Source organism: Falco punctatus (assembly GCF_963210335.1).
Source record: "Falco punctatus genome assembly, chromosome: 4".
NCBI lineage: Eukaryota > Metazoa > Chordata > Aves > Falconiformes > Falconidae > Falco > Falco punctatus.
Window position 1 is genome coordinate 108552936 of NC_137583.1, and position 26762 is coordinate 108579697.

The following is a 26762-nucleotide window of genomic DNA, read 5'->3' on the forward strand; positions in this document are numbered from 1 at the left end:
ACAGTTGTGGCATTCAGGGATAGGCAAAATTTGGTGGTGGTTTTTTTTTTTTCCTTTTTTAAGCCACCTGAAGCCAATCTGTGGGATATATTAAGTTGGCAAGTTGCAAGGTACCTGGCTAGCTTTCAGTAAAACACCCAGAAACAGTCTGTATGGCACTGGTGGAAGGAAACCAGTGGAGCCTCTCCAGCCAGGTATTTTGCAGAAGAGGCTCATTTACAAACAGAGGTGGGGAGAGAGGAAGAAGAGGTGGATCTTATCACTACATTTACACTTACAGGGAGGTAAAAAACATATCTGGAAACCATACCTATGGAGCTTAACAGAAATTATTAAGAAGAAAAATTAGCCTGGTTGCCTATAGAAACATGATTGCAGTGTATGTTAATCTGTCTCAATACTTGCCCTCACTATCTTTTGAACCAGCTGACTAGTCCTAGCTGAAGTTGTCCGAATTTCATAAAATTTGGTAGCTAGACCGAGGCAAGAGATGTGATCTGAGCACCTGTGCTCTTTCTCTCCTGGCTGATCTGGCAGCAGTGCCTTCTGCCTCCTTTGCAGGTAGTGAAAAGGAAATGTCGAGGGGAGAAGAGAGTAGGAGGAGGAATGGGAGTGAGGGAGGGATGTGTGAAAGGTCTGGAGGGATGTTTGGGCTTACTGAAGTGGGTGTAAGGTGTGCAGAAAGATAGAACACAAAGGAATAGGATACCAGGCATCACCAATTCCAGTGCTCACAGAAAAAAAATCCCCTGTATAACTGGCTCCAAGTGTTTTGTGTCAACCAGAAATACCTAGAATTGCAAAGATTTATTCTTTTATGTATTCATAGATTTTAGCACTTAAAATTTCAAGGCATTGCATATCTTTGCTATGGGACTCCCTTTAACCCCTTTGTTGGTGGTCCTTCTTGCATCTTCCATGCTGCGGCAGAACGTGACTGTTTTCCTTTGCTGCGCTGGTGCTCCATAGGTAGAAACCAGGGTATCTGTGTTGGGGTTTCTGAAGCATAAAGTGGGAAAAAGCCAAAAGAAAGACTTTTTCTTGTCCTGGGAAGGCAAGAGGGGAAATAATGAGGAAAAATAAAGGTGGCATAGGGGTTGAGAACTTAAAAGAAAAAAGATGATTAAAGGAAAAAAACACAGGGTGAGAGGGAGATATTCCAGTGCATCAGATTGGAGATGTCTGTTGGTTTCTCAATTGACATTTTTGCTGAGAAGATCCCTTTTTTTAAATTCTTCAAGAGTGTTAAGGCAAAGTCCCTACTCCGGGGTGCTTTTGAGAGACAATAATTGTATTTAGCAACTGAATTTGCAATCTTTGCTGCACTTTCTCACAGCCAACTGGGGCAAAAGTTGTCTTCAATGTCATTTTCTCCAAGATTTCTCAGAGCAACACCTGAGAACTTTACAGGCAGAATCCTAGTGCAGGACCTTGCCTCTAAGACCTGAAATGTTGGGTCTCAACATCTTTGGTTACTGCCACTGAATGGGGATGGCTGAGGAGAAACTTGAAGCAGCCTGGGTTTCCAGTCATGCCAATCTTTTCAGCTCCCAGAGAACAGGTGCTTTTATTTTTCACGGAGAAGCTCTGAACTGCCTTTTTCCTGTCCGGATCCCTGCTGTCACCAGTCCTCTTCCTCTCCTTCCCATGCTCCTCTTCCAAAAAAGCCACACAAAGAAGAGCGTGGAGGCAGTCAGGCATCATGAGCTTCAGCTTCAGTGAAGCAGACTAAATAACAAACAGCAATGGGTGAACAGCCTTTCATATGCCTTCCCTGGGCATCCTTCTCTCCAGATTCTCAGGACAGTCCCCATTTATACTTTGACATCTGAAAAAAGGTAGCAAGGGCTGAGCAACCTTGTAGAGACTGTCTGTTCTGATGTTGGTCTGATTAATCCTGCTATGGCCAACACAGTGTGATGTCCATAGTTCCCCTGGCTAATAAGGGAAAAGCTGAGATTGCAACACACCTAATGTGAACTATTAAAATACTCCCCAATGAGGACTTTGCACAACCAGCCTGGATGACCTCTCTGGGGAAGTTAAAAAAGGACACAGAATAATGTCCATAAATTAAAAATGTCCTTAAAATTTTTCCTTAAAAATTACTGTAAGAAGAAAAAAGAAAAAAATTATATATAACACGACCATGAAAATAATGCTTCCAATTCTGCAATGCCTGTTTTTGGCAGGATATTACAACAGCCTCAAAGCTCAGCCAAGCTGTTGGAGAATTAGGTCCAACAGTTTCTTAATCCCAGACTTCTTTTGCTTCATGTAATTTTCACATTCACGTATTAGTGATGTCCAATACTCACATAATAGTTATGTAATACATTTGGGGCCAAAAAAAAGAGTTTTATTTCTTCATAACCTTGTTCCTTTAAATGTTGGTAAGCACAGCATTTACTACCATTCACAGATATTTTAAAATGGCTGTTCCTGAAAATTAACACTGTAGCTTAGTATTACGTATTAGCTGGATCCAGCCCTTTATTATATATTATGGATATATCTGTATGATATGGTTATTTTATTTTGAATTTGGTGGACTACTTTCCATTCGTTGTTGTGCCTTCAATGTCACTTAAGGCTAAAGATGGATAACAAGGCATTTTCTATAAATACCTCAATAATTCACAACTTTGTTGATAGTTTGTTTAGAAATGTGTCTACATTGTTTAAATCAAAAGAGAAGTCAATGGAACTAAGATCTCCTAATGGACAGTTCTTGATTTCATATTTTGATGTTTACTTCTTCCCTCATTGCTTCTCTGGAAGTGACGTCACTTGTCTGAAGAAATTCTTAAATCTCTGGTCCTTAGTAGCAGCAATAGGAAGCCACATTTCTTCTCATGTTCTTCTCTTTGCAACAGAATCTGGATAAACCTCTGGTCCCATTCTTGCCAAAACTATTTGTTATTTCATCCTGTGTCATAAGGTTCCATGGTTCAAAAGAGGGATGTAGGCTGACCTTCTGCTCTTCAGGGTGGTAGCCAAATGGTGGGAAATATCCAACAGGAAGAGGTATAAATAGGGGCTGGTGTTACACCCTCTCCCTCTTCCTTCTCTGGGGTTAGGATAGACACCACAACACAGCTATGATTTTTATGAAGTTTGGTTACCCCATGGACAATCAAAGGATGGGAATGTAGGACAGAGCTTGTATTGCCTCTTCCCAAGGTCCAGGCATTTGAATTTCTTCTTCTAACTATCACCAATGGCCTGTTTCTGGAGTTTCTCCTCTGCTGAAGAGTGGCAATGGCAGTAACTTGATGTCTGTTACCCTGGGACAAACCGCTGGTGACTATTTCTAGCCACTAATATGTGGGGCTTTCTAAGCATCTGGTGGCTGCATATTCCTGCTGTTCACCAGCCCAGGAGTGTAGACAGGGTAGTTACAAATCACTGCCTCCCCTGTCCCTCTTGCCTGGTGGAAGAGGCTGAAGTGTAGCCAGAGGTGACTGCAGTACTGGAAGACAACATTAAATTTTATTGCTGCTCCCTTTTGAACAGAGCAGCAGAACCTCTCCTGAAGTGACAGCACAGCACCTGCATTTTTAGAAAGTTAGTGAAACAGGTTTAAAATGGAGAAAAAAATTGATTACTGAAGTGGGACAAATACTTTCTTATACAGATCATACAGTCAGATTCAGCAATACTTCCTTGTTTTGCAGTGCCTGCTTCAGAAGATGTGGAATCTAACCACGTTAATGTTTTTAATTTTTTTAGAGGCTGTATTTTTGAAACACTCTCCTCAGCTTCTGGCTTGGACAGTCTCCTTTGCCAGAACAAGTTCCCTGGACTCCTTTATTACACCACCAAAAGTTCTCAAGCTTGATTTGGAGAGAAAAAGTAAAGCCCTGTAGAAGCAAATAATTTGACTGAATGGAAGGGCCGAAAGCTAAGCAAGGTAGAGCCTGAAGCACCATTACTGGAGATACACCCATGAAGCGTTAGCAAAGTCACAGATGAGAAAGCTGAAGTGTTTAAACCAGGAAAAGGACAACCTACTAAGTCTCTCCTAAGCACACACTGTGCAGTCTTACTCAGAGTTGTAAAGCTGAAGTAGTGGGACCTCTTGAACCAAAGGATAAGCTAAGAGCCAAAAGTGGCTACGTTCAAACCTGGGCTTTGCCCCTATCTCATTGTCCACAGTCAATTTACTTGATGGCTCACTGCATGCCTGTTGTTCCTGTGTTTACATGCAAATCATATTCTTATCTACTCATCTGAGTGACTATTCGTAGAAGTTAGGGGAATTGGAAAATTCAGGCTTTGAAGCCTAAATTTGATGAAATATCTAGCACTATAGTTTCTGTATTTGTTTTAATATTAGCAACATAGATGGATTAGAAAATCTGCAATTTTTAGATGCTGTCTCAACTATCAAGACATCTATAAAAGTCTGATTAAGGCAAAATGTTTTGTCTTTGATATTGTGCCACAGAGGCATGTTCAAGGAAAAAGGCTGATGATTGAGAACAGTAAGCAATTTTTAAAATGCTTTTAATGCCATTTCTGCTATTGTTTATGTCTCTCATGAGTCTGTAGTTTCTTCACAATAGCTGTCTTCTTTGCATTTGCTACTGAGCTCAATAAAGAGATGTTAATTAAAGGAAAATCTGCTGGAGGTTGTACTTCTTTGTTTGGGATTTATCCCAGGTCCTAGCTGCAACACCTCATGGCCTTGACTACAATAACACACTAGGCCTAGTCTTGTCTTGTCATGGACACATGCTCAGGTACAACCCTGACCTTCAGTGACAGTTCCACTAACACAACTGTGCCTCCTTTAACATCCTCCTACCAGACCCTCTCTTTACAAAGGGACTTCTGAGGGCAGTTACGTGTACAAAATACATTATGATCAGTATTACTATTCCAAATAAACCATCATGAGAACGTATTTACAGAACAACCCTAATTACCACAGCCACCCCACTCGACATGTCATTCTCAAATGAGACAGATCTGCATTTCTGTCCTAAACTCACTGTTTGTGCATCTTTGCCTTCCTATCTGTGAATCAGAGGAAGAAAGTGTGTGTAAAGCCATCTGTGCGATGGCAGCAGAGATAAGGACTTGGTGGAAGCCAGGAGAAGGGATTTTCACCAACTGCTGAGATACAAACATTAATTCAGCTGGGTATAGCGTTTAACCCTACAGTGCTGAAGGGCAGATAGAGAAGAATTTCATTATTTTGGCTAGCAAATGCTGAATGCAACAACACAACAGGTTTTCAGAGCACCAGGCAACATGACCACTGATGGACCAACTGCTCTGTATAAAAATGGTGAGGCAGACAACTAGCTTCAACAACATGGGTTCAAGTTCAACAGAATATGTGCTGCTAATGGAAGGAAACGTGAGAAGGACAAAGAGCAATGACATGCTTTCTAGGAGCAAAAAAGGCATCCTCTGATGCTCTGTGTGACAACTATTTTCATTAGGTTCAGTGAAAGCAAGCCAAAAAAAAAAAAAAAAAAAAAAAAAAAGAGGCGTCCTGCTGAAAATAAAACAGACTGTTTGAGGCTCATTATTGTGCATTTTGCCTGCACCTATGTGTGGGCTAAGAATTCTTTCTACTAGGTTTCTTGCTTTTTAAATATATCACAAACACATGCACAGACGAATCATAAGGCATAGACCTGTCAGGCAGCAGACTAATGTCAGCACTTCAGCCTCCTGGCTGTCAGGTCTGATTCCAAATAACCTTTTGTCCTCTTGTTCCAGCTACTAAATTACAGATCAAGTGAAAAATGTAATTATACCCCAAAAGGCCATGGATAGCATCTTAAAATGCATTGAACAGAACAACAATAATAAAAAGATAAACTAGGATTACCCGCGGTGCACAGCTAATCCAAAGTGCTCCACAGTCCCACATGGGTTATTAGAGAAGTATGTCCTATTTGCTGATTTCTGTTTTGCAGGGACAAGCACACATACACACTAGCCCCTCCCCATTTTTAGTACAATTTTGATATTTGAAGGCTTGTGAAAAATACATCTCCCCTTTTGCAATAAATACGCTGTTATGCTGTTACTGAATTCTATTGTATTTGGGTTTTTTTTCTGAAGATGATGTAGAACTTGAGCACAAGATTTATTTTCTATGCACAAATTTAGCTGCTAAATTTTTACAGAATGAAAAAATATCAAAACACTACAGGAATATATTCTCTTCTCAGCTCTGCGTATGCTACGTTGGATTGGAAGTGCTATCAAATACTGAATTAACTTGGGTTTTCATCTGATTATTGGAATATTAAACATTCAAGGACTTTTCCTGCATTCTTGCACACATCTATAAAAATATAACTACTCAAATACTAAATTATTCTTAGCAACACCTGGCAAGGTAAAAAGAGGTGGTGGTGTTAGTGCAAACCTCTACAACTGTTAGCCCAATTGACATACAATCAGAAAGGCTGCTGATGGATGAAATTTTTAATCTCCTCCTTCTTATTAATGTCATGATTCTTATCTTTATTCAAGAATTTGAGCTCATGTTTTGAAAGGAAAATAGACAGGCAATAAAATGGGAAAGCAATAACATTTCAGCCACTGTCCCTTTATTTGCAGTCTTCTACCTCAAATATAATTTGCAGAAGAATCAAATTCACCATCACCATCTGTTTGTACCAAAGACAGTTCTTCTGAGTTAGAGAAGATAGAGTATTTATTACTCCATAGATAGCTCAGGCACTACCTGATACAGCACTCCCTTCCAAGTCCAATCTTGAATTGTGCTGCAAGTGAGATGTTCTGCCTGTGTAGCAGAAACTCTAGATACTAAATTGAACTAATGGGACTGATTTATTCCCATTACAAAATTCTACTTAGAAGACAATAAGCAGGTAGATGCCTGAACTCCACCTGTGTTCTAACGTGCTGTGCTTTCATCTCCCCATTACTGTCACGCAGTAAGATGCATGCGCCAAGACCTCCAGGTAACCTGGTCAGAACACTAGCCCATGCACTCTGTGAACTGCACTTGAGCTGATGTACTGAAAAAGCAGCTTGAAATGGCTGTACGAGCTGTCTGTGCTGTACTTGTTCAGTAGGCTGGTTCACCACAGTCCCAAGGCACTGGCCTCTGTGGATGTATATCACAATATACTGGTCCACATTTCTAGTTCTGGGCAGCTCTAATGGGACACCTGTGTGCCTTGACCCATGCCTGTGCAGGCTCACTCTCATTTCAGCTGGGGCAGTACCACACCTTTGTTGTAAAGCATACACTGTGACCTGTAAAGGAGGAAAATGCTACATGTACCCTAACTACTGACTTTTTTTTTTTTCATTTGCAACATAAAATTTAGTGAGAAATAGAACAAAGGAAATTACAGAAGGTTTTGTATTTTCTCATGAAATTCAATGTCTATAGCTGGACGATACAGAGCTTGTACACAGCTCACATGTGGAGAAGGAAAATTAAGGTACTGAACTGAGAGCTTATTAAAAAACCACACGTGGAAATATTCCTTACAAAGCATCATGTGGAAGTTATATGAATCCTGCATTGCACGCAGTGTCTCATAAGAAGCAAGTTATATCAAATGATGGCTTGACTTTATTCAATTGGGATTCTGCCAGCCCACAAAGAAACCACAAACCAACCTTTTCCCTTAATTCCTAGTACTTTGGGGTCTACAAGAAACAAAATTATGTGAACAATGTCCTTGAAAATACACTCTCTTTAGTCCAATCTCTGCCAGTATACTTCATTTTCAGCTATTCTGGAAGTGCCTTAAGCTTTGTCTGCAAATTCACTTGGCCTGACATTCGGCAATGCATTATAGACCAGATGGATTTAGGAAACTGCACTGATTAGATTAATCAAATCAAAGGGAAGGGAAGAGTGAAATAAAAGGAAATTCTTTTTCCCTCTACTTCCTAAAATATATAAATAAGTAGAATTAATTTATTTGAATGAGTTGCCCAGGTGTCTCGCTATGTACTTATATTATAAAACACAGTTTTGTGAATGCAGCCCACCAGCAGCTGGGGATCCAGCCACTCTGTGCAGGGCAGCAGGTCTCAGTTCACTGTCTGAATTACATGCTGGTCTACTAGTATTTTCCTCAGAGCTGGGAAAATAACAGATATAAAAAACCTTATGGACTATGGGCATGAAAAGATACTACTGAAAATGAAAAGAGGCATAAATTCATCTCTGTGGTCCAAACCCAATCAGGTTCTCCTGATGCCAGAGCACAGCTGCTTTGGATGCATTTTTGATGTCCTAAGGCAAGCTGTAAATTGTTCTGCTTTTGCCCCACCACATCCACTGGCATCAGACAATAGCTACCGCCTGCTTCTTGTGGTTGAGGAGAGGACAGAAAAGGCAAGGGGAATGGAACTTTCTTTTCCCCTTGGAGAGCACAGGCATGTCTGGGGCGCAGTCAGTGTCAGGCAAGCAAAAGATTTATCCCTATAATCCTGTTCTCATAAAAAGGTCTATTCTCCATACTCCTCGGCACTGGCATAATGAGCACACCCCAGTTCAGACCTACACATTTAGCTCCCTTTTTATACAGCCTGCTTTGTTTGTAAGAGCTCACACCAAACAGCTACAGTCAGTTCTGTTGACTCAGGAGGTCCATACATGAGTTACAGCAAAGTAGACTGATGGACGACAGGATTTGCCACAGAAATCCAGCTGGTGGTGGATTTTCAATACATCAGCAACCTACAATTCCCTTCCAAGGAGAGCTGCAACAACCTGTGCAGCCAGCACTATTGATATCTCCCGCACTAAAGAAGTTTCTCTTCATGGTATCTGCAGTTAGTCCGAAGTAGTTATTTGTCTTCTTAAAATATCCATAGGAACAACTCAGAATTTTTAGAGCAGCCATGCTAATCATGGTATTCTTTTGGTAAAGGCTAAATGCTATGCCCTGGTGATGGCTGTGGCACTGGGTTTTCTTAAGGATGAATTGTGTGAAAAGGCATTTCTGTGACATGTATTTATTCTTTCACTGATGGAGAAGCAGCAGCATACAGAAAACTGCAGCCTGGCTAACTTAACAGGTGTCCCACAGACACAGAATAAAGGCCTATTTTTTGCCTTTGAGGATTTTGCCCTCTCCATGGGATGCTATTACCTTAAAATACCAGCTCTGAAATCAAAAGCTGTGCTCTGCATTCACATAAGGAGAAATGTTAGGTTTCCTTAATTTGACTTTTCAAATGCATTACATGTTACTACATTCAGCCTTTCAGACAAGTAAAACAAGTAAACCACACTATGTCTTTGCATATTAACCCTTCTCGCTATTTACACAAACCCTGTGAGACTGGACCCTTCTGTAGGACCATTGCCATGTACATCTATTCTTTGCTGCACTGCTTTTAATAATCTGTGTATTAACTCAGAAATGACTTTGAACCTAAAGACTAACTTACATTTAAGTAAGCAATGATGTCTTTGCATCAAGTTTTTTTAAGAACAGGATTAATGCTTCTTGTTAAAAAAAGGCATCTGGTGGTCACGTTCCCATGAAACTACACTCACTGCACAAGCACAAATGGGTGTCAGCAGTGGAAGATAACCCTAATGCAATCCCCGGGAACTCTTAAGTAAATGTGCCACCTAGTGTTTCATTGGGACAACTTCATTCGTAAATCATCATCGGTGCCTGCCAAGTTGCTCCCTGGAAGTCTAGGAGGTATATAGAGTCTGGCAGAGATCCTTGGACATGCCTTCTCCACCTTTGCCCCCTGCCTCCCCACCAAAAAACCACCACCCTACAACATTCTCACTGAAGCAGTACTTTCCTCCTCAGGGACTGTTTTGCTCCTGATGGACTCTGCCAAACGGCTAAGCTACATTCCCAGTCCATCTTCCTTGTTTGAGGAGCCCACACCTCAGACTGCGAGCAATGCAGAAGGCACCACAAACAGACCCGGGAGGGTCACCCCTTCTGACGAGATCTCAAACAAGCCTGATGGACTTCAGAAAAGCTGCCTCGTACCACCAGCCAAATAGCACCTGGACCAGCACACAGGCAGAGAGTGAAGGAAGCAGGACTTTCCACATTTCTCTGCTTACAGGTACTGGGCACAATCATTCTGAGAAGAAGCAGCACTATTCACAGAATCACAGAATAGTCAGGGTTGGAAGGCACCTCTGGAGATCATCTAGTCCAAACCCCTCCTAAAGCAGTTTCACCTAGAGCAGGTTGCACAGAATTGCGTCCAGTCAGGTTTTGAATGTCTCCAGAGAAGGAGACATTCCTGGCTTACAGCTTGCCAAAAGGGGATGACAAGTTACCACAGCAATAGATGTTGTTTTGATTGATGGATGAACCAGCAGAAAATCAGGGAAAGAGGCTTTCAAAGTGTAACATCTCCAGTCTTGACACGCAATGAAGACAATTTCTCCTGAGGCTATGGCAATGTTCCCCTTCTTCACCACTAGCCCCTGCTTGACAGTGGCACACCTGGCTTAAATGCAAACAATCTCCTTGCTCTCGACAGAAGAGATACTCCAGCTAAGTGGCTTGGCCCCTTTTCATGTGCTTAAAACATGCCCAATTGCCTTCTTATATTTTCTAATTGAGATTCTCTTGATGTTTCTGTCATGGACACTCATCACGTTTCCAGGGATTAATGTCTGGACTCAAAGATCTTAAAGGTCTTTTCCAACCTAAATGATTCTACGATTCTGTGAGTCACATCACAGCACAAAACGTCCTGAGTTTTAGCTAATGTCTTGTTTGCACTTTTTCCAGATCAATAAAATTCTTAAATGAAACTCCTGTCCCTGCAGTACTTCATCAGCCACCTTTCCCCAGCTTATTAAGTTGCTGCCTATCTTTATTCTTTGCTTGAAATTCCGCTACCTATTTTTGGTCCATGTGACCACATTCACGCGCCAACCAATTTGAATTAATGTCAAGAGTATGATTTCATGAGACATTGTACTAGTTTGCTAAAAATCCAATTATTCTGCATCTGCTGCACTCTTTTCATTCAGTACCTTTGTAAATCTATCAAAAAGGCAATCAAGTCTAACTGGCAGTATTCATTCTTTATAACCCATGCTGACAACTGAGAGCAATCCCACTGTTCTCCAGGGCTGAGAATACACTACAAGAAAGAGCCCATTGTTAGTTTTCACACTATAGCATCCAGCGTCCTTTTTTCCAAACATGAGCAGTTTTAAAAACTACTACTTCCTGACCTTTGTAGTCAAGACTCAGTCAAGAATGCTGTCAACAGCATGTGCTTCGCTGTGGCCATGACTAGCTGTCATCCCGCCCAGGCTGCTGCCTGTTCCTGTCTGGCAGCTCCAGTGAGCCCAGGGGCTGAGACCGGCTGATAGCTGCTAACCCAGCCCAGGGGTGACTGGGGAGATCCCCGTACCTGGATTCCCAGTATCCCAGCTGCGGGATGAGGGTGCAGGCTGCTGAGCTGGCTCTCTGTCTCAAGAGCCCAGCTCAAACAGGACATTTGCTTGGGCTCTGCACCTGACTTCACTCGAGTGCCGGCATGCCTCAGGGGTGAGATCTACTGCACCCTGTACGGAAGAAAACACTCAGTGGCTCTGACATGTACATTTTATGCTCAGAAAGGACAATATCTAGAGTGTGATGGGACAAATGCCAGTCAGTGTGTAGGGACATAGGAAGCCAGGCAGGAAGACATTCCTTGGCAGGTCTGCAGAGGACACAGAAGAGGAACAATTTAGTGTACCTTGGCTAGCATTAAGCACTTCGTGGTAGCCTTAGACATTAGGATTGTGGCTGTAGTTAATTCCTCACTAGTGAAGTGGTGATTCTGAATTGAAGGTTAAACGTACCCTCTTCCCATGGGGAGGAATCAAATAACTGCTCCTTAGCTACATTAGTAAGATGTCTTCATCTAGACAAGATGAATCAGAGCCTAAATATTTTTTCAGGCACAGAAAACCATGGGGAAGTAGGACTAGAAGGTACTTTAGGAGGTTTTTCTCCTGCCTGCCTCAGGTATCAGTGCTACCTGCACCTTTTCTCCCAGATGTCTTCTAATGTGTTTCTGTGCCTTATGATGAAGGAGATTTTGTCACCCCCTTGGGCAATCCATCCCAGTGTTTCATTGTTCTTTTTTTTCCCTCTCTTAATACTAACCTGCAATGTTCATCACTGTATTTCAGGCCTATCATTTCTTGTCATGTCCAACTGAAGATGGGTTATTTTTTCCTTATAATTATCCAAGCAATTATATGACCTAAACAAGCACATCACTAGAAAACTTTATTTTCTAGACAAAATATTCTAAATAAAAAAGGATGAATATTAGTCACTGTTTAAACACTTTCCTTTTGACACTAATTCCAAGTCCTTTGCTAACAGAAATTAGTATTTCTCTTATTCTTAAGACTTTGAACACTTGTCTTCCAAGATCAAAACATGGCAGTTTAGAGGTGACTGTAAAAGTTTAGTGCCTATTCTAACACAGCGTCTCCAGATTTATGCAAGATAATGAAGTATAGATTTTTACTTAAAAAATGGCTTTTCATTTTCCAGGGACTAGACAAATGAAATGTTTATGCTCTTACGGCTCCATCCCAACCTCTATGGAAGTTTGTTTATACTAATTTAGTACCATCAAACTAGATAAAGAATATAAAAGCCAAAACAAAAAACCTCAACATAAGGCTTTTACTTTTATTACATGAAACTAAACATGTTTTTTCTGCAACAAACATTTAGCTTTATTAGCATTATTAATATGCTCATAACAGGAAAATACCCAAGAGAAAAATACTAATTTATGTTTTCAGCAGAGCCTAGCTGCAGATACAGTACTGTACTTGAAGAGCCAAGTAACGTTTGCCTTAGGACTACTATAAGCACTTTCAGAGTATCTAATCACTTTTAGTACTAATCTGACATTCTCATTTGAGAAAATTTCAATCTACAGTTGTGCTATTCAGATACAAAGTTTTTGCATTGCTTCCATTTAGCTACCTTTTTAAAGTGCTGGATTGGGAAACGCTGTGGTGGTAACAGATTTCATATTCAACTTTGCAACATAGACTTAGCAGTGCCCTGAAATGTTCCACGGACCAGAGAAATCTTTGAGAGTCTTCCCATTAATTTTAGTAGCATTTGGATCAGATCATATCCATCGCATCACGCCATCTGTGTAAATCAGTGTTGTCTCCAACTTACAAGCTCTCTTTAGGCATAATCATATCACTTACTCTGCTTAAGGCAAAAGTCATGAATCCTAAGCTGACGGTAATAACATAAACCAGGAACCTGGAGAGATGTAAACAGCTCAGGGAAGCAGTGTAAGCAAATACTTTGCAATGGAATCTCTCTTTCTCTGGATTACCTCAGTTTTCATTACTGCTGAAATGAATCCAGATTATTCCTCTCAAAAATCCTTGCCTGATCTGGAAAATATTAGGTATTAGGAATACCACAGTGTCCCCTTTCCTGTGCATAAACATGGACAGCCAGAGGGAAGGAACTGAAAAAGCTAACTTTCCATGATTTTACTTTGGTAGTTTTCTTATTTTTATTTCTTATATATTGCCTATTTCATATTTATGATGCTTTAAACAAAAAAAGACACATAAGGAGACACAGCTGGCAAATCCAGAAGAATGCCAACACTGAAAGGCAAAAGAAAATAATCAGCCAGCTATATTTTAGTAATATAGTATCTATCACTCAAAATATAAAACTGCTCACTAAATTACATATACTGATAGATCTACTGTATTCATATAAACTCCTCCTCACTATGGTATAATACCAAAGACTATTCTGGATAAAATCACTGCTGAATTGCTAACAGTTATTTAAAGGAGACAGTCGGGTATGTAGTTAAGTACTCATGTCAGGGCACATTACAATTAAGTACATACATGTGATAACCTGCGTGTAGAATGCTACTCTTGCAGGAAAAGTGTGAGTGACTGATGAAAGGAATTAATTACTCCCAGAATCATTTTTATGTGTAAGTTTGTTGCTTCTAACAGCAAAAATGCCACACACCTTTTATCACTGCATGTATTACTGAAATCTGCAGATAAAGGCCACCTTTGCGTATAGGCTTTATGTTGCTGCTTATCAGTGTTGTGTCTGTGCATCTTCCAGGCAAAATCAGTACTGACAAGGAGAAGTCCCTTATGAATTATGTGGGTATGCACATAGGAGCGAGACTGTAACCCCTAATAAAAGAAGGTAGTGTGTTGTTAATGTTCCTGTAGAAATAAGCATTTTAATTTGTTCTGACCAAGCATGCTGCAAAAACCAGGTAGTTGAAGGCAATGTAAAACACACCATGTCAAATTACCGGTGCGGTTCCAGCCCGGAGTCTGCAGGAACAGACGCTAACTACCTTAACCCCATGATCTGCTGCTGGGACAGTGCAGTACCCTGCAACCCTCATGTGGAAGGAAATGCTCAACATCTGGGTAGACATCCCAGCAGAGAATTAAACACTAGCTACAACCTGTACTAGGATCATTAGAAGTTTAGAGAAGCTGCAGAATGGGAAGAATAATGAAAAGATTTCTTTATCATTGGGTAACAGCAGTACCTGTAGAAAATTCGATGAAGAGACAAAAATGAAGTGGTAAGATGAGGCTAAAATGCCTTCAGAAAGGGATGTGGTATGAATAACAATGTAGAAGTGTAAATACAAAACCTGAACCAAATCAGGGGTTCTCTTAAAATCGTCTGTCTCTTGTGCAGTTTTGATGTAAGGAAAACTGCAGTGCCCTTAAAAAATTTAGTTCCATAACCAGATTACATCTACAATTAGAGGATTTTAGAAAACAGTCTTTCCTGGAAGTCCTGCATTTTCTGCTGTGGGAAACTGTGTGTGAGCAGGATGACTAATGAGGATAGTAATAGCAACTACTACTTCTAGCAAAGTTATTCTTCCTTTTCTGTCACCTTTGCCTCAATAGGAATAGCTTTCTTATCTGTCTGTTATTTGGGGGGGGGCGGGGGGGGGGGGCGGTGTTCTGCCAAGGAAATCTACAACTTTCCAGACTCCATAATATGCTTATCATTTCAGCTCTTTAGTTCTAGCTGCAGTATTAACTGTGGGCTCTGTCATTTGCACTTCAATGCCCGGTAATGAGTTCCAGCAAAAACAGATAGAGAGGTTACCATGTCAAGCAGCAACACAATTTTCTGCACTGTACTGCTGTCAAGTGAAGACTCCACATACAGCTCACTCCTGGTTTAGCTCAAACTGCTACATTATTCTTTACAGACCATTATTGTTAAATGTCTCTTGCTGCTCCTGGCATGTACTTGCAACCAAAGAGCAGAACATACACTGCAGCCTAGGCTCCAAGCAAACTCGTATTTCATGTACAACCGGTATGTTTGAACTGATTGAGCCAGATCCTACTTGGAGAGAAGTTGATGGGACCTTTGCCAGGATCCAAGTAAGTGGAGACCTGGCACTGACAAAACCTTCCTTGATCTTTACTGCATTTACCAACAATTTGTCCTCTGTCAGATAAGGTAAGATCATTTTTGCAAATACTTTACGCTCAACAGCTGCCAAAGGTTCTTCCTTAACTCCAGCTGGTTACATGGTTGCTCCATGCTAACATGAATACTTGAGAAGCTATAAAGCAACCTAAACCAAGGAACTGCTTCTGCGTAAGACCAGCATATCAAAGAAACAAGGTGTGGGACAGCCTTTGTGGCACAGGGCACTGTGTCACAGCATCCAGGTCCCACTCAAGACATGAGGGGGCTGCAGTAGTGCACATACAGGGCAGGTCACAGCAGTGGGAATGAAAGTGCAAGAGCAGGAAACTGGGATGGTTTCTCATCAGCAACCATGTCAGCTTTTACCTGATCAGAGAATTCATGAAACTCCAGCTTGAATTTACTTCCAACATTTCAATTCTTTGAATATATTTTCCCAAATTACATTTGCTGGGGTAGGGTTAGGAAGGAAGATTTTTCTTCTTCTTGCCTGGGACACAAAGACTGCTGATGCAGTAAGGGCAGCAGCTGCAGGATAATGTGATATGTAATAGCAATAACCATTTCAGAACTGCGTATTTTACTGACAGACTACTGCAATTTTTTCTCTCCTACATGTGGCAATTGTTTGCTTACAGCAAGTTACACTTCTCCTACATTCACCAGCAGCATGAACTACTGGTAATTAATTGCAGTACGTACCAGTACTAGGTACTTATCTGCCCTACATCTTCTAGTATATGTTCATTTGCCCCAAGTACAGCATTCCATAAGCAGAGCAAACATTAGGCAGGTGATCACAACTTGTCCAAGCTTAAATTACAACCCTAAGCAGACAACATACAATCTTAAAATGTTCTTTGCACAAAAAACTATTTTTCTATTCAAAATTCTTTTTAAGCTGGATCCTGTTAAAATGACAATTGTCTACACTGCTAAGAAAGTATTTGCAGTATGCTGTTCTATACCACTTGATTCCTTAAAAATCATTGCGGGTCCTTCCAGATTAGAGATCTGTTAAACTATTTGGACTAAAATTTGGAATTTGTGTCAACAAATCTAGCACCTCTTTAAAGTCAGGCTGAAATAACTTCTGGATGAAACATTGGCATTAAGCATCTTAAAGCATAAATATTTTCTTAGGCCTGTTACAAAAAATGTTGGATAAAAAAGCATGAACAACAACAGCTTAATCCAGCCCATGTATCACACCCCTTTTCTGGAATGGGCATGACTCCATTAATTACAGCCTCACAGAAATTATCACTATGGGAACAGACAGGTACCCCAGGCAGTACCAAGACATTTCGTCTGAGTGCTGGCTCCTCCTGTCAGACCGTGCCTTGGTGGTCCCCTTCCACTGACCTACCCCTAGGGGAGTGACTGAGACATTGAATAATCTCTGCTGTCAACGCAGGAGGTGACAGAATGAGCAGACTCCCCGGATGGTGTTAACAAACCCGCTAAGGAGACGAATGCCTTCAGCTGCACTTTCACACTCTGGAATTGGTTTCAGTATAAAACAAAATCTCACTTGTAAAAAGCCTAATCTGTAAGAGGAGTACTGATGCTTAACCTTGAGCACTGAATTCTCGCCTTCCTCTTGAGAAATAATGGAAGTTTCTGTCCTGCACGTATGACTTTCCTCCCATCACCTCTGAAATATTCAAAACACTCCAGGCAGCGCTTTCAAATAAACCAGCTCAGTTATCAAAAAATGACATTTTACCTCTTCAATTGGTCAGAGAAAACGCACCTTACAAAAAACTCAATGGTTTTTCACACATGCAGCAATGAATTTACTTTGCAGAAAAATGTCATACTGAATATTCAATCACTTATTTCTAGGGGTCTGAAATTTATTGGAGTAATTGAAGTGGGTGAAGGTATTTTGAATTGTGGGCAAACTTGGCCTTTGTCTAAAATGCTGTACAACACATGACAGCCTCAAGCAAAATATCTGATAAAACTCCCACTGAACTACCGCTTCTCCATATTAATTTCATATTTTACAGGTCTTCTAAAGTTTATATAAAAACAAACATTAAATTTCCCTTATCCTCCTTTGTCTCTATATGCTACTACTGACAAACGCTTGCTATTTTACCAGTTTATTCCAAAGCCCAGTCCATACTTTATCTGAGGTTACTGTGAGGAACAAATGGGAATGATGACCACTGAGTCTTTGCCTGCTATCCAGAACTCTCATGAGCTTCCCCTAGGAACATACACATCAAAAGCAACCATGATAGGCTTCACCATACAGACTTCTGTGAATTTCTTTCAATTGCTAATAATATAGTTGAAGTAATCTTTTTTCTCGTGGATTTGCATGAGATGATGGAAAATTACTGGTATCAGTAGAGAAGCCCATTGGGAGTCCTAATCATCAATAGTGAGGCTTTAGCTGCTACAGAAGGTCTTCAGCCTGGGAGCAGACCACCTATTTAGCCCCACTCTTCCTGTAGCTGTGATTGCTCCTACTCCTCCTGGCAAGAAAAATATGTTAGAAGCAGCTGCTATTCTTCCTTCTGCTGCTTCCCCTCAGTGGGAGGAAGGCAGAGAGGGTTGCCAACAGTGTAGTGGCTTAGCTAAAGCCAGCTACTTTTACACAACAGCTCAACCATGCAGCCCCGTCTTGCAGGCTGTTACTGCCTGCATGTACAGAAATCTAGATGAGGGCCACTCCTGGTAGGGTGAGGACCCATGGTACTGTCTTTTGCATCATGAACTACCTTGGAGGTAAATAATACTCTATAAACACTTCAATTTCATTCAGCTGCAATATAAAAGACAACCTAATCAATCACTAATGAGATTCAGAGGTGTTTTTTCACTGTTGACAGCAAGTTACATCAAGTCCAAACATCTTCAAGCACAGTTATCTGGAATTAAGGATGCAGCTCTCCACTCACTTTAATCCATTATCACCATTTTTTGAGCTGTCATCAGAAAAAAATCTTGCCCTCTCCTTTGTGCTGCACTTCTACTCATATGAGGTGGCTCAGGCAGCACATCTGGCTGAAAATCCACTCCCTCCTTCCCAAATACAAACCGGCCGTAGTTCCCTACTAGCTAGCCAGCACGCTGAACACTAAACTCATCAGTCACTCTGCAGAATTACACTTACAAATGTCAGTAAGTCAATTCAGCGCTAACACTGGACTCAAAAAAATCAGTTTTGTTTGACAGTTCTTAGTGCCTTACCACCCGGGATTTGAAAATATCCACATGTCACTGCTAAAAAGACTGTTTCTCGTATGTGAAAGAATTTCTAATTTTATATCTTCAGATGGCTGCTAACTGCACGAAAATCTCCATTTATCATCATGTAAATAAGTCCTAGTCCATACAATGCTATGGGATATAGACACGAGAGAAGGAGATCAAGGAAAGCCCACTTCAAATGAGAAGAGCGAGAAGAAACGCAAACACACAATATCCCAAATTCAGACCCACGAGAAGAAAGGAAAGAAACCACATAATATCCCAATTTGAGACCCATCCACCAAAGACTCGGCAGAAAAGAGGAGCTTTGCACTGTGAATGGCAAGGTAACAAACTTGAGCTGTGGTAAAGGGTCAGCGGGAACCAGTTTCATAATCCTACTGTGGAATATGCTTGAGTTTACATGGATAAAGAAACATAATTTGTGAACCATTTTAGATGCAGTTCCTAAGTTAGACAGTATATACACATATATTTACTCAGTGAAAACATTTGCATTTGGTACTTACTAGAAAGCTTTCACCATAAGCTCCAGTCAAACACTAGTTTGGAGCCAAGATCACATTAACAGGACATAAACTTTTCAGTGGGGCAGTAATACTTAACGAAGTATAGAAAAACAGAAACAGGTCTTCAGGCAAAACACTTTTTTCTCTCAGATTTGATAGGAAGACTAGTATTAATTGCCAGAATTTTAAACTGAATCCTTACCTTTTCAACTGGGGTATTTTCTTCACTTGTTACACTTGCTTTTCTTGATTCATTTTTTGTTCTGCTCAGCCTCCTGGACACTTTTTCTCTAAGCAAAGTGGCATATCCAATATGTTCATAGATGGGGTTTGTTGTCATTTTGGAAATATACTCAGAAGCCTTTGTTTCTATATACAAGGTTATCAAGCCATCTGTAACCAGATCATGGATTGATTCGAATCTTTTCTCCCCAACGAAGTGCTTCCCATCATAGAACAACCTGTAGTTTAAGGTCTGATTACCAAATCTGCAAATAACAGAAAAACAGGAGGGAGACAAGAAAGACAGAGAAGGAAGAGTGAGAGAATTCATACTGGCAAAACACTCAAGAGGTCATTCCACTGACAAGTCTTTATGTCTGGATTACATATGGAATACGCACACAGCTGCAACCAGATCTCTGTGAAGAGACCAATTCAAGTTCAACCCCAAACTTGACTGCATCACATGAACTGGGCTACAGAACTGAGGTCAAGTCTCCACAACAGGCTACAAAACCCAGACATACATGGTTTAAATCTAAATCCTATAGGGACTGTAGCAATCAGAAAGGTATGTTTACATTGACAAGACCTTATAGCAGGATGCATAATTGTGTTAAGGGCTCTTCCATCCCAAAACATTTTTGAGGGGCAGAAAGTGGATGCTTAACTACCATGGACATATTTACAGTCAATGAAGAGAGACAGGCATCTCTAGCAAGTAATTCCAGTCCTAACCGCCTGAATCACCCTCTGGTAGGAAGCCAGGGAGACTGAGCTCCTAATTCAGGGGTTCAAGTAAAAATCCAAAGTTCTGTGGGATAACTCTGGCCCTGTTTATGGCAGGTGTAATCTATGGGTTGTTTTTGTTAAAGTGTTTTAAAAAGCAAAGTGCTGTAGAAGCACATTTGGTTTATAACACTGAGGTTGGAATCACATTCTTGATTAATGAATTCAAAGATAAGACATTAGGTTAAATGGTCCTTATATTGCATCAAATGTGCATGTCTCTGCATGCTTTGCTGGGCATTCAAATAAAACTGTTTAAGTCTCCTACTTTTTTCCCTACATTTTTTCATATGAATTCCCAATTTATAATCAAATTTTGATTCTACAAATAATTATCCAGATGGATTTAGAAATCATGCTGTTGTGTCAAAACAACAGGCACTTTGCCATAATTCCCATCCTGTAGCAGCTCTTTTTATTCTTTTTTTTTTGAAATGTCTCTCTAAAACCCTAAAAAATTATGTTTGTTCTTTTTCAGCTGACAAAAGTTGCTTTTAATTTACACCACTTTTTAGTTGGCATGACTCACTGGCTTTTCCTGCTCTACCATCTGCACATCAATATGAATTCTGAGGATGATTTCAGCGCCGTATCACAGCTACTTGGGCTAACTCCTTAAATGATTTTTTCTTTCTAGCTTAGCAGCAGAAGACTAAAAATACAGACTTTTCTTTTGTGTATATCTTACAGAAGTAATAATGCTATAAAAATTCCAAAATACCACCAATGAGTTTGTTTTGTCCTCTTGCCACTAACATACAGCAGCTTTAAGACTGTTGCATGGGCAGGTTTTGAATGGCACAGCTGAGCCAGGAGGGGCCGTATTTTCAGGGAAAGGCAACTGTGAGGGGAAGTGAGGTTGCAGCTTGGGCTCCCCCTGAATTTTTCATTCAGTTGAATAGCAGACTCTTAGTTCTTTGGGCAGCATCATCCCATGCTGCACACTGTACTTCTACAGCAATCTTGAATTCCGGTTAGGGAAGAAAACCAAAGACCAGCATGCTGCCTTTGACAGCTGGTCAGCCACTGGACTTCATGATTTTCTACCAGGTTTATCCAGGGTTAATATTGCCAGTGGTTGCTGAAGTTTGTGTACAACACATCACTGAGCTCAGAGGACAACCTGGCTGTGCCCTCTGCTGGGACGCTCTCCTGTTCTGTACTCATTCACATCTCTTAAAAAATTTCCAAGGAGAAGCTCCATCTTTACAATGCTCAACTCTAGGTAGCAAAAATATTGAAAATGGGCACAGTCTGCTCCTGAAAAGGGAAATTCCTAGCCAAGTGCTGAAGTACTGATTGAATTGCTGTAATGCTGTGACAGTCAAACTGCTGACGAGAGGGTGTAAAATCATTCTGACACCATGAAGTATATTAAGTAACGGTGGGCATAGTCTTCAAAGGGACAGATATAACCCCCTCCATTAAACACATTTACATTTGAACTATGAGCCTCTGTTTAAAACAGCATTACCTCAGAGCAAGAGTATAGCAGCCGGGTTGCCGCTGGCTTTCTCTAAGAATGTATGCGCCTTCTACACCAGCAAGTATTTCATCTGCTTGCTCCCGAGAAATGATCCCGTGAAACCTAAGGGAAGACATTTCAGTGACTTACAGAACAATCTGACCAGAAACACCTGCTCCTCCACCCCAGAAACCATTTGAAAACTTCTGCAGTGCACAGGATCATGGTCTAAGCCATCAGGACAGCATCCAAGCATCTGAAAGTGGCAAGGCAGTCATCCAGCCCAGGCAAGTCCAGAGTAGAGACAAAACAAAAGTTACATAGTATATGCAGTTTCAGTCAATGTAACACTCAACTGCACCCAAAGATTATTTTCTGTAACTGCCCCATCTTCTTACAACTTTCCTCCTTTACCAGTCAGTGCCCCTCTTCCTTGTTTCCTTTCTAGAGGCTTTACAACAGAATTTAAAACTAGGCACAAAGGCATTATTTTTTTTTAAAATGGAGATGACTTAAAATTAAAATGAGAGATAATTCTTATTATGTTTGCTTTATTTTTATATTAACATTGCTTCCTCAGATTTGTAAGGGAAACTGAGATACAAATTGGCATCAATTATTCAAAATTCTTTTCTGCATATATTAAAGTAGAAGATACAGAGTAGCCTCCAGAAAAATAGTTTTCTTCCTTTCAATGAGTTCCTCATTCAGTGTTGGAAAAAAGTGGTATTTCTCTTGATTCTTTTGTCATTGCTATTTTAAGAAAGAAAGAGGCTCTAGGATGCACAATTAACCTTACAATAATCAGTATTTAGTGGTGATCTTTCCATAGGTACAAATGCAGTTTTTCAGCAGTTTGAGTCTTAACTCCTATGTACATTTTCCTAGTTGATAGGTCTCCAGTGGTCTTCTCAGAGGTTTTGGAAGTTTCTATTTTTGCTGCTGTCTGAAAAAAGGCACTAAAATGTACTGGCCTTCAGCATTTTCTCTTTTCTGACAATACATATGAAGTGGCACATTTCTAACACCGCCTCTGGCTTGGCAGTGAAAGAGGAGAAAAACACATTGGATGTAAATGCAATTGTCGTTCAGTTCTCTTTACTTTGTCTTTCACAACTAACGCATGTTGGAAATACTAGGTTTAGGTGATCTTTCCAGAATGACTTTTTATTCAAAATGATATAAATTAATTCATACTTCCTGTCTGTACTGGACACAGACACACTCTCATTCACTGCCACATCCAAATTGAAACAAGCATCTCCTAGATGACATAATATAAGCATATCTTCATCAGTAAAAAACTCATGGCAATTCATAACTCCAGTTAAAAATAATGAGCATAAGCTATTCGCTACCAGAAGCTCATTATAAAATACAGCAGCCTTTAGGTTAGATATTAGGACAAAAGCTCTCCTGGTGATCAATTTAAGAAATCCCTGGGACAGGATACTTGGGGCACCTGTGAAATTAATTTTTAACTATGGGTCGTAAGCACTGGCTAATCCAAGCTTTCTCATGGATATTTTTGGTACATTTTTATAAGGGCATAAACCCAGCTTGTACATGGTACAAGAGCCCCTGAACTCAGACGCATGTCTCTGATAGAAGCCAACAAGAAATGCTTACAGAAGGAGTACAGGAAGCAGTGACATATTTCTTTCACTTCATATCCCTGTCCATCCATCCATCCATCACCGGTTTAGCCAAAAGTTATGTCCAACCAGTTGTGACCTTTCCCTTCTTGAAACTGAGAATCTTACTTGTAAACCCTTTAACATCTTCATGCTTTTGGCCTCTGCAGCACCATGTGGCAATGAACTTGAGAGGGACACTGTGCATGTCCCTCTCCTGGACACCTGCTGAGGAAGACCTGTTGATTTTCCTCTTATGACAGAAGCTGCATCCCTTTGGCCCACTGTTGTTGCACTTTGCTGTACCTTTCATTTCTTCTATAACCTTCCTAAAAAGGAGGGAGGAGGGAAGGGGTAGGAGACGGACCAGAATATGTGCACTCTTTAAAATGCAGCCACATCATAAATACAGTAGTGTAATTATGTTTTTTTTTCTGTTTCTTTCCCTAGAAATTTCTGACTCTTTTTCCAAGCACTACTGAACACTGAGTCAATTGCTTTTATAGGACTGTCTCAGTGGTTCTGAAATCTTCTTTCTGAATGATAATAACTAATGTGATCCTGCCTGGGCAGGTTCACCGAGGTGACTTCTTACAGTTCCTGCTAGCCCTGCTGCTCCACAAACCCAGAACATGTCAACAGCCAGGCTGGTTCCTCCATGAGAGTTCGCAGTAATGGTTTTACAAATCCTGCTGTAGTTAGTGCAATGGGTTACTTGGCTAGTTACAGTCTTCAGCTCTGCTGTACTTTAGTGGCTAGATCTGAATTTCTTGTTGTCAAAGACAGTATATAAAAAATGAAACTTCAGTAATTACGGGCAAAGTTACTGGCTCTTGAGGGTTTGTTTTGGTCGAAAAGGATGATTAAACACAGATGATGTGTCTGGGATGGAAGAAAAAATAGAACATGGAACCTAAGCAATTTAGCTAGTGATAAGGGCTAGGGCCTCAGCAGATTACCCTAGTAAAGGCCAAATGCCAGATCTGGGTGGTTGCTGCAGTGGCTATGCCCTTCACCTGCCCAGATCTCCATGGCAATGCAGGATCCAGCCCCTTTCAAGTTATTTATTGGCAAGAAGACTGCTGAGCCCAAAGGAATTATAACCTAGAGGTCTGTTATTTTCCTCACAACAAAAATACACCTCTTCTTTTGGTATTTCAAACCTTGTTACTTTAGCAGGGAGAACGGCATTTACACATGCAGTAGTATACATGCATACTTCCACAACCATGTGGTGGTGAAAGCATAGTAACACACAAAATGGCAGTGAGAAAGGCAAGTGGCTTCTCTCCTCCCCAGACCACTGCAGGACCACCGGGATGTTTAAGCGACAACCAAAATAAAAGGAAGAAATACTCCAGACAATATTTTTTTCCCTAACTGTCCTGAGAAAAGCCAATTGAATATGCAGGCTCACAGAGCAACACTTCTGAGCAGCAGGACTGGACTGTAACATAGCTAAATGATTAGTTTTTCAATATATTTAGCTCCCAGTTGAAGTGAAAGGTAAATTAAAGTTTATTAACTTCCATTGTGTCTTGTTTTTTGTTTTGTTTTTGTTCTAGAACAACAACTTTTGGATACACTCAACAGATACTTAAAAGAGGAAAACACTTACTCTCTTCCATAATACTTTGGTCTGTTCTCCACCTAAAGTTTTAAAGAAAGGGAAAAAATATTAAAAATGTACCCAATTTTAAACAAACTGCACAAAAATAAATTATGCTTGATCATTAATGCAGACTATGGCACCATCTAAGTGATGAAATTCTGCACATTCACAAGTGTGACTGGAACATGACTACACAGAACAGAAAAACGAAAACAGAAGAGGTGGTTTTATTGATGGATTTCTGGGAAGAACAACATGGTGAAAAAACAGAACTACACATAATTGTATAAAATCTGATCAAATGGGTAAGAGAGTAGTTTACTGCTGTTTTGCCAATCTAGTATTTATAATATAAAGTAAGATTATTTCTGTTACGCACCTTTCAGCTTCTTAAAAAACATTTTTTTGCCTGTATGCAGCAACTGACTGAAAAGAAAAAGTTTAATATTCTTGGGATAAACAAGGTTTCTGGGTTTAAAGCTAGGCTTGAAGTCCCGAGCGCTCGCGGGCCTGATCACCGAGAGCTGCTGGCAGGACTCGCAGGTATTTTCAGGAGCTTTGCACCAAGTTTTAGGAATGCCGTGTGCTTATCCAGGAGCTCCGGGTACGCCAGACGCTTCGCCTGGTTCCTCAGACGCCGGCCCTTTGCCGAGCTCCCCCAGGGGCGCTCCCCGGCCCGGGAGCCCCTTCCCTCAGGCGCTGCCGGAGCAGGCCCGGGCGCGGGCGGCGGCGGGAGCCCGCAGGCCGGCAGGGGGCACGGCTGCCCCAGCCTTGGCGCCCGGCCTGCTGTCGCCCCGGCCAGCTCCGGTACTACCTCGGTCCTGAGCATCGCCAATTAACTTTCAGATTTTTCAGACGTATTCCTATGTCCGCATTCCCTTAAGGGTCTTTCTGAAGAGACGCTCTCTCTCCAGCTACGGCATTTATGAATCTGAGCGGGCTGCAACTTCAGCCTGCGCTGTCACGCCTAAGCATGACCAAACGTAATGCCAGCCGTACGTAAGGCCTCCCGACTATTAAAAGTATCTGAGCACATACTTGAGTAAAGCTGCCCAGATCAACGGAATTACTGCTTCATATGTACCGCCCCCCCCCCCCCCCCCCCCCCCCCGCCCCAGAAAAATGGTGTTTTCAACACCAATCCATCCCTTAGTATAAACCCAATGAATGTTCACCATTTAACCTGCCTGGAAACAAGCACCCTTGCTTTGATTGTGTCTCGCTGACTCGTACGAAATCTAAATTGATGAAGGTCTTTTACTTCTCTGTAGCCAATGTATAAATGTCACGGTTTTGACTGAATAATCTGCATGCCACGCGCTAACCGAAGCGGCTGACGTCCCGCCCTGCAGCCACCCAGGCTGCGGAGCTGCGCAAGACGCACCGAAATCTGCACGAGATAATGAGAATCGTCAATGGCAGACCTATGGGACTTCAGGTCCTTACTGTGCTTCTTCCCAGCTTGGCATTTCTCTTCTAGCACGGCACTAACAATAGCGGTATCACACCCTTGAAACTCCTGCCTCGGAATAATACCTTGCTACAAACATTTTTGAGCTCCGAGGGGCAGGAGTAGGAGCAAAAAGCAAAAGAAAAAGTGAAGAGAGGGCAAAATCAAAGGAATCGCTGAGTGCAGGTGCTGTGTTTCTATCTGTGGCAAGTCAGAGAAGAAAGTGTAGAGGATTCATTTTATTTATTTATTATTTTTTTTTACTTTATAAGTAAAAAAAAAATCAAGACAATGCTGTATTACCTCAGAAAGGAGTCTGGTCATATGTTCATCTTTAGCAGTGCTACATTATTTATTATTTTGGAACTGTGACTGTGCTGCCTTCCTGTCAT

The 26762-nt window shown here is 41.0% G+C and overlaps 1 protein-coding gene across 2 annotated transcripts in view; it reads right to left on the reverse strand.

Moving 5' to 3' along the window:
- The window catches only part of CHN2 (chimerin 2), a 163349-nt gene that overhangs the window by 47942 nt on the left and 88645 nt on the right, over positions 1–26762 (reverse strand). For both annotated transcript variants that reach the window (XM_080386502.1, XM_080386503.1), the window contains 3 exons: positions 24927–24958; positions 21684–21797; positions 19401–19686 (listed from right to left, as the gene is read on the reverse strand). In XM_080386502.1, coding sequence (XP_080242628.1) covers positions 19401–19686; positions 21684–21797; positions 24927–24958 — 432 coding nt within the window. The remainder of the gene's footprint in view (positions 1–19400; positions 19687–21683; positions 21798–24926; positions 24959–26762) is intronic.